The sequence below is a fragment of the Pistacia vera genome, unplaced genomic scaffold (genome assembly GCF_008641045.1).
Source record: "Pistacia vera cultivar Batoury unplaced genomic scaffold, PisVer_v2 Contig94, whole genome shotgun sequence".
NCBI classification, from domain to species: domain Eukaryota; kingdom Viridiplantae; phylum Streptophyta; class Magnoliopsida; order Sapindales; family Anacardiaceae; genus Pistacia; species Pistacia vera.
Genome location: NW_022196823.1, coordinates 1079874 through 1092008, shown reverse-complemented (window position 1 = coordinate 1092008; position 12135 = coordinate 1079874). Strand labels below are relative to the sequence as shown.

At 32.8% G+C, this 12135-nt stretch overlaps 2 protein-coding genes across 2 annotated transcripts; both read right to left on the bottom strand.

Annotated features, from left to right (window-relative positions):
• Positions 1-2373: 2373 nt before the first annotated feature.
• Positions 2374-3738, bottom strand: LOC116120615 (CASP-like protein 1B1). The gene is made up of 3 exons (XM_031406580.1): positions 3417-3738; positions 3082-3211; positions 2374-2700 (listed from the first exon to the last, which is right to left on the bottom strand). The coding sequence occupies exons 1-3, from the start codon at positions 3653-3655 to the stop codon at positions 2458-2460; spliced, it is 612 nt and encodes a 203-aa protein (XP_031262440.1). The 5' UTR covers positions 3656-3738; the 3' UTR covers positions 2374-2457.
• Positions 3739-4692: 954 nt separating this feature from the next.
• Positions 4693-9528, bottom strand: LOC116120585 (protein LSD1). Its single transcript, XM_031406539.1, has 7 exons — positions 9396-9528; positions 8894-9007; positions 7484-7594; positions 6614-6726; positions 5199-5279; positions 5033-5092; positions 4693-4907 (listed from the first exon to the last, which is right to left on the bottom strand). The coding sequence occupies exons 2-7, from the start codon at positions 9003-9005 to the stop codon at positions 4866-4868; spliced, it is 519 nt and encodes a 172-aa protein (XP_031262399.1). The 5' UTR covers positions 9006-9007; positions 9396-9528; the 3' UTR covers positions 4693-4865.
• Positions 9529-12135: the final 2607 nt, after the last annotated feature.

Here is a 12135-nt window from a genome sequence, read left to right as displayed (position 1 = left end):
CACGGTCCTAATTAAATTTATATTTTGAATGGAGAATAACTATATACTGTATATACTTATATATAAAATATCATCTTGGTCTAATGAGTATATCTAAAAGTATTCAAGTACGGTATCAAGATGGTCTTAACTAGAGAATTTTCCCGCGTATATATATATAGGAGAGTAACACAACCCCTCTTTTTTAATATAAGTTTTGAGACATTTTTGTATGCCTTGAATTAAAGCCACGGGAATGGTTAGGATAAGAATGAGATGGAAATAACATATTTATAAAATTAATTTATATCTATTATCTCTTTCTTAGAACATCTTCAATTGTGCTCTTTATTTTTAAAGAGCATATTTCATATAAATAAACAGCATCTTCATTGATTTTTAAATATAAAGAATAAAATTTTTATTCAAATTCAATAGACTCTTTAAATTTTAGGAGACAGAATATGTTTTTTTAAGAAAGAAACTTAATAGGAGAGATAAATCATAAATAAAATGCATGAAAATTTATAATTTATTATTTAAAATTAGGATAGAGAGTGAAATTTGACTCTAAATGTAGAGAGTTAAACTCACTCTTTAATTTATATTTAAAGAATAAAAAATTTGTTGGACTATTGTTTGTATGAATAAATTCTTTATAATAAAGAGTTTTGGTCAAATAAGTTTCTTTCTTGAAAAAACATATTATGTTTCCTAAAATTAAATGGATTTAAATAAAAAAATTGTTCTTTATATTTAAAAATCAATGAAAATAAACTTTATTTACATGAAATATACTCTTTAAAATAAAAAACATCATTGGAGATGCTCTTAATGCAATATATTTCCTTGTTAATTGTAAAAAAAAAAAAAAAAAAAAAAAAAATCCTAATTAATTTTTACAAAATCTCTCTCCTCTCATTAATTAAGCAAAATCTCTCTTCCCCTTATTGTTTGTTTCCATTTACTTAAAGGGGGCGTTTGGTTGGGGGTTATATGAGATTACTGGGTTAAGTCATCTTATATTACTTGATTATCATGTTTGGTTGTCAAGTAATATAAGATACCGTAATCTTCAAATACCAATAGTGGTTACTATTGGTAATATTGGAGGTAATATAATTATCTCAATTTTCTTAGGTATTCTAAGATTATTAGAGTTATCTTTTTTTGTTACAATTTTATCCCTTATTAATAATTTTTTAGGACAATAATGCCCTTATTTTTAAATTTATTTACATGAATATGGTTTTTACTATTTCACCCCAATTAAGTAACTTTTTGGACAAAATTACCCTTGAATTCAAAACAAATTGCAGCCCACCCAAGCCACCACCACCTCGGCCAACCGCAGCCACCTTCGAAACGGTGCACGGAAGGCCGAAAATGGCCAACGTGAGCCGATTTGGCCATTTCCGACTAGAAATCTGGTTAGAAATGGCTAGATCGTGTCGATCTAGCCATCAACAACCAAATATGTCACGTCTAGCCATTTCTGGCCAGATCTCTGGCAAAAAATGGCCATACGGGGCACGGAGGCCATTTCCTACTTTCCGTGGGCCGTTAGGTTATCGGTTGTTGGTGGCTTGTGGTGTTGCCGGTGGTAGGCAGTGGCTGGGTTGGTGGGGGTGCTTTGTTGTTTTTTCAAACTTTATTATAGGGTTGTTTTTGCTAAGTTTTAAAATACAAGGGGGTTAATCAATATTAAAAAATAATATAATAATAATATTTAATTAGAGAACAATTCAGTAATTTAAATAATATATCCACCAATTTATTCCTCCTAATCAAACATATTAATATAACATACCCACCAATTAACCAAACACATTTTCCTAAAGATTCACAATAATCTTCAAGGTAATCTAACTTTCCAATAATCTAACATTTCTTAAACCAAACGCCCCAAAAGGCTTTAATAGATAATTTATTTTCCTTTTTAGTAAATAAATGAAAAAAAAACGATATAACTTTCAGCTTTATTGATTTACTACATCATGATTTTATTGAAAAAGTTCTAGCTAAGTGAAAAATTATGTTTTGGCAAGACACAATCCTATTTGTATGAAATTCATAAACGAAATAGTTAATCATTTCCTCGATTGCTAATAGGGTAGTCACTTGAATTCTTGCCCGACTGATAGTTTTAGGGTCCTGATGAATTAGTTGAGGTGTACGTAAGTTGAATCGGACACCTACGATCATTAAAAAAAATAAAATAATAGTTAATTGTTTTGTCAATTTTTCCAAGGTCATAAAAGAGGCAATCAAAACTATAACAGGCATATCAGAAGCAATTCCTATAAATTGATATCACATTTGAAATAAAACTCAAAGCACCTTTTTACAAAAAGCAATTTTAAATTAACTTTTGGCTAATAACATCCATGACCCTAGAGGAAACAAAATTAACATAAAAAAAAACACACAACATTTTATTGAAGTGGTGATTGAATACATTGATGCAACAAAAACACACTATGGATCAGCAACTTGATAGGTGGATTTGGGGCTGAGAAGTTTGAGAATGGACATGACAGAAATGATCAGCATGAGGCCCAGCCCAATATATGAAGCAACAATGGCTCCACCTCCGTGGCTGCAGAAGGTTTCAAATTTGTCACAAATTTTGTTCCACCTTGCATGAGAGTTGCCATGCTTCCCTAGCTCCGCCATGAAAACTGCCGCGTTCACTGCTGCCGATAGCAAAGCCACGTTCAGCTGTTTCCATGTACACAACAGGTAAAATACAATCATTTATCATCAAATTTCCTTACCAATAGCATTAATTATTTATACACTTTAAAGGTCATTAATGAATTTCAAGACTTTGATTTGAAAAACGATTATAAACCCTTCTTCTAAAATATGTTTTTCATATGTTTATAAAATGATTGTTAAAAACTAAGATAATAAGTATGTGAGATATATTAATAATCACTGATAACATTATTAGTTCAGTAGAAAATGATGAAAGCAAACGTTATTCTCCAATTATCGCTGTTGAATTATGATAATAAAAGACGATTATAAATGAATCCGAGGGTGATCATTAGAAACTTTGAAATTCTAATAATGCTTATATGATGAAAATTGATATACCATGTCCAAAATGGCAACCATGCCATGGCGAAGTCCCTTGTAATCAATATTAAACTTCCCTGCAAAGATGCTCACTGATATCATAAGCAAGTTATGAAAGCTCACCAATCCATTAGCTATCACAAAGAACCTGTATAATCAACCACTTAAATTAGCTTCCCAATCTCTCCTTTTAATAAACATAATGATAAACCCTCGGTAATATAGCCGGCGTTTAGTTATTCTCGGATCACAATTCAACAGTGAACCATGCACTAGTACAGTATAAATAACATCAAACGAGATTAGTGACACAATAGGAGAGACTAGTAACATGAACATGAAATGAAACTTACACAAAAGCAGGGGTGTGTTGAAACTTGGCAGTGAGAGTGACTTGAATAGGAGTGGTGCCAATGGTGGCAACCACAAATGTGTTGGTTTCTTTGTTGAGAGCCATAACAATGGTCCCAGCGGCAGTGGCACAAAATGCCACAACTCTCAACAACAAAAGGACCCAATTTTTTGGCTTGGCTGAGGCTGATAGCACCACTGGGGCTTTTGAACCAGGCTTGTAGGCATTTTCTGAAGCCATACTAGAGTGGGGGAAATCAGAGAGATGAATGAAGAGTGAAGACAGTTGAAGCTTTAAGTTGCCTAGAACAATGGTGAAATGGGTCAATATATAGAAGATTAGGAAAGATACAACAGATGACCAAAATCAATTGTAGAGTTTCGTAAGGCAAATGTGAGATACGAGTGGATTTCAATGGGTGGTCTAACCAACAACTTTAGTTTTCCTATCGAAGTATTTGGTGGGTGGGAAAATTTTAACTCTACCCATTTGTGAAAAGATTAATATTTTGTTGGATAATGCTTTATATTTGTGCTTCAAATTGCATATCAAAGCCTTTTTCTTGTCCTCTTTGATGACTTTTATCTCCTCTTTCATCTCTAATTTCTCTTTTATCATTCAATTGTTTACAAGAATCATTTGGATTATACACGAAACAAGATTTGAGTCCAAAAAATAAAAAAACTGTGTATTTGTCCCTGTTTATCAAAATCATATGGGGATATTAAGTTTGTTTTAGAGTACCATCACAACAGTACACCTTTATACATTACTCCGATAACTTAACAATGGTTTGAGATCCTGGGATCATTTTTAATAAAAGGATTAACCATGGTACTTAACCGGTAACCTTACCCGTTACTGACCATTGAAACCATTACTGTTAGCTTGCTCTTTCTTGAGAATCAATCTAACAAGTCCCAAATTTTGATTATGGCAAGAAACACACACCCTAAGCTCCCTTTCCATGTATTTTCTTAAACTTCACATACAAAACTCTCGTATAAATACAAAAATTATAAAATTTAATTATATATATATATAGAGAGAGAGAGTAAAGTGAACCATTATTCTGTTTACTGGAAAGATACATGCATTAATAGCACATTCAAATTCAATCTTTTATATGTATGGCACGAACATAAGGTCAATTTTGATAATCAAACAAATGACAAACAATTTGTCCCCTTTTCCACTATCTGTGTCCTGAAAATGTACATCACACACACTTAAAAAATTCTTCAGTACCTCATTTTAAAATATATATATATAGTACCTCATTTTAGAATATATATATATATATATTTTTTGAATGAATATCAATTGACAGCTATCTTCACCACAATATACACAAGCAATAATCAAATCCATCTTTCCAGCAATGTGTAATAAGGATTAGGACTGCTTCTACCGATTAAAACCGCAACATCTTGGAACCTCATTTGATGATTTATTTCTTTTCTGTTGTGACACCGACAACAACGTTGCTCACCTGCAATGTACGATAGAAACGTGCATCGGCAAAAAATGTTTTTCCCAACAAAGAAGGGTAGGTAACATCTATGAAAAAAGAAAAGATAAGACGGTTTTAGGGATAATAAGTTAATAAGTACTAACCAATTTCCCGCTTTCATCAACAGTCATAGGGTTTTCAACAACGACAGTTTGTGTCTGAGACTGGGGGAGTTGAAGCAGAAGGAGAGTGAAGGATTCAGTAAGCATCAAGAAAATCAAAACAACAAAATTTTCTCATCCTGTAAAATTGGCAAATTCAGAGGCTTACCATTGAAGAAGAAGGCAATGTACCAGAGGTGACTGTTCCATTAGATCGGTTCGCTGGAAGTGGAACCCTCGCATTTGCCATCTGCAAAATATGAGAGATAAAAACTTACAAATCATTCAAAAAAGATGTTGAAGCAAAATTTCTAATAATTTTTTTTAATGAAAACAACCAGCACCAATTACAAACTGAAATTGAATACACAAGCAAACTAATGCAAAAAGAACAGCTCCAGCATAAATGAGGTGCTACAAATATTTTCAGCTGCACCAAATAATGAAACTGATTAACAATAACTATTAGTTTCATTAAAACAAAATCTAATAACTTTTACAGAAGCATGAGGCAATACAAAGATGGTTGAGAATCATCGAGCTAGAGTAAGACTGTTTCTAAATTCTGAAGTACACTGAGACTATAACACAAGATAATTGGACTTTTAAAGATGAAGAGCTTCCTACTGGAATAATTTGAAGTCAAGAAAATACTGCAAAGCAATGCATATATATTTTTCCTGTTCTAGAATTACCACACATGATTCCTACCCCACGCTGACAAACTACTTTGAGATATTCGAGCGGGAATAGGTGAAAATAAGAGGTTGGGCCTATAAATTAAGGGGCATCATTTTAAACTTCTAGAAGGGGTTAAACTTCAACAGGATGACGAGGTTTTGATATGGACTAGGATTTGAAAGCAAAAGGCAGGCTAAAATTGAAGAACCAGATTGCTGTAAAAATATAAACACAACAGGCGTCCATGCTCAACAACTAAATGACTTTCCATTCATCAAAATATGAGAAAAACAAAGATTATATGGTTATTTATGTGAACTCTAGACACTTTTTTTCCTTTGTCTTAAAAGTCCCAAGAACATATCAAAAGTACCTAATAAGACATAATATTTGATCTTAGACTCCAGAACAATAGACCTAAAATTATTGGGAACAGCCAAAATCTATAGTCAACTTAAGAAGTACCCCAGCTACAGAGGAACAGTGGCAATTACAGTTCAACCCCTGACTCAAAAACGAACAAAATTTTTAACCTAACAAAACACGTACTTAGCTGTTGACAATTTAAGACAACCTTTATGCTCCTTCTAGGTTCACACAATAAGAACCCAAAGAGCTGAAACCAAAATTGCATAGCAAAAACGGAAAGTTCACATCTTCCATGGCTGGAGCAGTATGGTTACAGATCTCTAGTAAACCTCTATATCTATTCCAACAATTAATGATAGAAGTCTATAATAACTTCAATATTATGCAATTGTTTTTTAAGGAATGAACCTCCACTAACAATCCACTAATTAAAGTGTGACTATCAGAACTTCTACAAACACTCAAGAGAAAGAAGCATATTCAAATTCTAAACAATGCTTTGCTTAACAAGATTCAACATATTTATATACTTACACCAACGTTAGTAACATAGTGACAGACTGCACATTTAACTGATGGAGCTCCATAAGGGTACATTAGTGTTGTCCGGCAGTGGCCACAGTTGACATGAGCAACCTGGTTGGTAGCTGGAAAAAAAAAATCCATGACAAACAAATCAGTAATTTAAATGTTAGAGAGATGAAGCCGCAAAGAAAACAAATAAAAATATACACAAGTGCAATCAAGGGATGTAACGAATAATGATATGAGATTAATTGTTACAGCATGAGAGATAAGGAACCACAGCAAATATACAGATTGACTGCATCCATTTCATACATATTTGGAACAGTGTCCACGACACAAATTTTTTACCATAATTTAGAGAAACCAATATCCAGAACTTTGTTATCAACATGGAATCATACAGCTTGTGCAAGACTAGACTTAAATGCAAACTATACTTAAACTCAACACTACATTGAAGCAGTAAACAGCTTTCTTGTCAATTTTAAGATAGAATTCAAATACAATCGAGGTTGATGTCCTTCAAAGATAGCACCATTTGTTTCTTTCAAAACAAATTCTCCACTTCAAAATTCCTTAAAAGAGCTACTAAACTCCATCAGAGACTATTATTATGGCAATTGGTGAAAGTTGTTTGCACCTAGTACATCCTAAGAAACAGAGCCACAGCCTCATGCACGTGTGCACACAAACCAAATCTTATCCGCAGGCATATGAGAGTGCATACCCTAAAAAAGACACACAAAAGACCAGAAATATGCCTCATTTGGCTTGATTAAGAAATAGAATCTCAAAGGGTTGAGGAGCCTGCATCAATGAAGATATACATTCCAAGAGTACTGGTCATAAACTTCACATTTTAGGCCTGTAATTTACCTGGTGCAAGATTCACGGTGTGGCAGCAGGAGCATCTCACACTTGTTGCCCCACGTGTATACATTAGCAATGTCCTGCAACCTCCACATATAAGTTGGGACATTTCCATTCCTGCAGCACATTATACAAACTTAGGTAATAAAACCCCAGTAAAGTAGATTTTACTATTTCCTGTAACATTTTATTCACAAATTATCTACTTATTTTTAACGGCAAATAATATATCGGCATGAAACTTTGACTACACCATCCTTATTGAAAATTGCTCCTTTGTCCTCTCCCGTACAGTAGGCTCCTTGCCATTGATTTTGGGTCTAAATTCAGATTTTTTTTTTTTTAACAAGTCCAGAATACCCCAGAAGGTTACTTGGTTATTTGGCTTTCAATTAATTTTTCAGATGCAAGGAACACAATAAAAATTTAGTAGTACAAGAGTTACTGGAGAAGACAAAGAGAAGTACAGGAAGTTAATATAGGGTCTGTCTGATACGCAACCCTGATGCAACATTTTGTAAGTATCGGTATATTACGTAATTATGGAATATACTGTTAACAATTTGCAAGTATAGGATCAATATGATTGTTTAGGAATTTATTTTCTATAATTCCTGAATTTATAACTGATGGTTCCCCATGCTCACCAAAACTCATTACTCTGCCAATGAAATAGGGCATTGATCACATTGAACGCATTAACGCAATCTACAATGATAGGAAATTACCAAAGCAATAACGTAAATCACCTAGGGATGTTGACAACATGCAGAATTTTCAACAGAAGGTAATGTTTTCTAGCAGATTTGCCCCGCACTTTCTAACAACTTGTTAGAGTTAGGAACATTTTTAACAAGATTTGCCTGCTCTTTCTAACAACTTATTAGAGTTAAGACCTTAACAGCTAGAATGAAAGCAGTTTGGAAAAACACGGACAACTTTATATTTTAGCTAATAACTAAGATAAGCCTGAATTAGTACTGAAATATACTTTCAAGGCTGAGAAACTGTAGGTGAAAGACATGGAAAGAAAACCAGTGAATTCATAGTTTCCCAATCTGTAATATATCAACTATAATGCCAACGTCTGATGATTTACAGGTTTATGGATTCTGAGCTTCCAATATTTGCTCAAACATACGATAAACTCCCTCACCCTACTAGTCTACTACAATAATTAACCCATATTTCTAATTGAAAAGGAAAAAAAAAAAAAAAACTAAAAACTAAAGAAACAATTGACCACAACAATACACGAAACCCATTACGGTGAAAGGAAAGTCCACAACACAATTGCTCAAAAAAAAAAATCATTTCAGGTACTCAAGCATGCGGATAACATCACTATTCGTGAAAACACTCAAACAACCAATAATATTAAATTACCACCATATCTGCCACAGGATGGAAAAATACCTGGAAGAGGGACTGATGTAATTGTGTTGCATAATGCGCAACAAACGTTCGATGCTCCTCTGGGATAAAGAAGAACACTCCTACAGCCATTACACACAACTTGACTCTGCATAGCTGAAATTCGTCAAAACATTAAATGAGGCTGGATTAAAAAAAAAAAAGAAAAAACATTTACAAGAAACTTCTATAGCCAACTATAAACTCTAATTCAATATTAGTCCAATTCAATAACAATAATCATAAATAAAACAGAAAATTGACTTCTCCAATCTGACTATAATACACAATATAAATAATTAAAAAAAAAAAAAAAAAAAACCTTGAACACAAAATTGACTCAAAAAGAGAAAGCCCAGGCATATAAACAACCAAATTTTGCGTTATTTCATCAGAAATCGTTTAATTAATCCAAAAAAATCACAATTTCTTACAATTAAATTAAAATCCCCAATAAAATCCAGATGGATTATCAAACTAATCTTTAAATTAATCAATGAATCACCTGATTATCTTCAAAAGAACTCCTATGCCACGCTGAAAACCCAGACATATTCGGTAATTTTCTTCCTCTTCTTCCACTTATTCTGCGAAGAAACAATCAATCGAACCCAAATTCAATCAAAACCCAAATAACGACCACAAAAAAAAAAAAAAAAAAAAAAAAAAAGAAGAGGGTTTAACAAAAATTACCGTGAAAAGGAAGAAAGGAATTGGATTGGAAGAGCGACGACTTATATGAAAATAGATGAGATAAAGAAAATTTTTGATGAAACCGAAGAAAAGGAGATCGAGAGCAGCGTGAAATTGAGGGTTAATAGGAAGAATTAGAATAAATAAAAGAATGATTAACGAAATGATTGTTGATTTAGCGGGTTTTTGAATTAGGTCTGAGAATTGAGATGGAACTTTCAACGACAAAACTCTATTAGACAAACGCATTCCACCTAATCTCCTCTCTTTTTAACCTTTTATATTTTTTCAAATTCTAATTATTTAAACATTTAAAATTTGGAAAATGTTTAAGTATAATAAATAATATTTATATCTTGACATTACGCACAATTAAATAACAAAATTTTTATGAGATTTAAAAAAAAAAAAAAATCTCGTATTGTTATGTGTTTATAATTTATAATACCATATAACTATGTGTATATATATAATATATATATATATATATATATATATATATATATATATATATGTTGTATTATATTTATATTAGGGAAATTTTATTTAAGGAATTTTTCCTTTTTTACTTTATTAGAAGATAACATAAAGGCATACCACTTTGACACGTAAACAAAAATATTTTAAAAATTTTAGGGATAGTATTGGGTTATTGGATATGGGAGTATTACGAGGTAAATTTTAAAATTATATAAAAAGCCCTTAGGTTTACTAATTTAACTAAAGACCCAACATATAAAATGACAAAAACACCTCCACCACTGCAGGTCAGATTCCGGCCACCACCACGGAATCTGGCCGGAAAATTCATTACGGTTATAGACTTGTCGGATCTGGCCGTAACACGTCGTTATGGCCTTTTTCGGCCAGATCCATGGTGGATCTGGCCGGAAAAGGCAGATCTACGGTCTATTATGGCCGTCGACGGTCGGAAAATGCCAAACGAGGGTCATCTTTGGCCGTCAGCGACGGCCAAAGATGTGGCCGTCGTTTTCGGTCAACGACGGCCATTTCTTTGGCCGTCGCTGATGGCCAGATCTGGCCTTTTCCGGCCAGATCCGTGGTGGATCTGGCCGGAAAAGGCCAGATCTGGCTGTCAGCGACGGCCAAAGAAATGGCCGGTGGATCTGGCCAGAAAAGGCCACAGCGGTAAACTTCCGGCCATTTCTGGTCGGAAGTTAGGCCGTTATACAGATTCCGGCTATCACCGACGGTGGTTGCCGGAATCTGACAAGTTGGGTTGATGAGGGTGTTTTTGTTAATTTTTAAACTTTTTTTCAGGGGGTATTTAGTGAAATTAATAACCTTATGGGGTTAAAATGTAATTAAAAAATAGGGTAATATTTTTAGAATATTGTACCAAACGCTATTTGGAGAATAGGGATAAAAATATTAAACCAAACATGCACTTTGACTTCTTATATTCTTCACCTTATTTAATATTTCATCCAAATTTCATTTTTTAAAATCATAATTAGTTTTTAAAATTTTTTATTTTCAGTAATAAGTTATAAAATTTGGATTAGTCTAACAATTACACTGCAATAAGGTGCTTTTATTTTTTATTTTTTTATTAGAGGTATCTTAACTAAATCTAACAATATTTTTGTTATCAACCTTTGATTTTATTTAATTTATAAGTGTATATATATATGTTAAAAATTCATAAGATATAGTTAAATACAACTAAAACATATAGATTTAGAAACTATTTTAAATCCAAACCCCAGAATAATAATTTCTAAAAATGTGATCATAAATACATCTGTACTTTGCCTAGATTTTACCTAAATTATTTGTGCTTAATTGTGTAGTTTTATTTTAAGGTACATCTATAGTTTGGGGATAAAAATATCTTAATTGTTCAATTAAGGGACAATAAACCGTTACTTAGGGTTAAGATTAAATTTTATATAAGGATAAAGACATAAATTATTTTTTTACAAAATAAATAATAAAAAACTAAATAAAATATTTAAATTATCTCTTTTTACAAAATAAATAATATAACTTTTTAGTTTTTTTATTTTATTAAATGTTCTTTTAGTTTTAAATTTCTTAATTTTAATTTCTTTTTTTGGGTAATTGGTCATTTACTCATTTTAAAATGAATAGAGAATACAAACTAAGAGGACAGAACCCCTACACAAAGCATTCCTTTACGACAGCCAAGGAGACAGCTCAAGCAAAAAGAATCCAAAAAGAAAAAACCGTAAGGGTCTATACAAAAAATCAGCAAAGAGGACCACTCCAAAACATAATCCCAACGCGACAAAATCCAAAGCGGGACCCGCATTAGCTCACAAAAAAACCCAGGATCTAGCAGTTAAAACGGAACCCCACCCTGGTGTTAAAGCAGCCACCAATCCAATAACCAAATGCCCCAAGCGACGCAATCCACCACCAACATCCAAGACCACTCCCAACCGAAGGACAGCCAACAAGCATACCAGATCCCATCCTGCAGCAAAATCAGTCCATAACCAGCAGCATCCCAACTCCCAATCCACTGCAATCAGAAAAGCACAACAATTTGCATCATCCGAACTCGA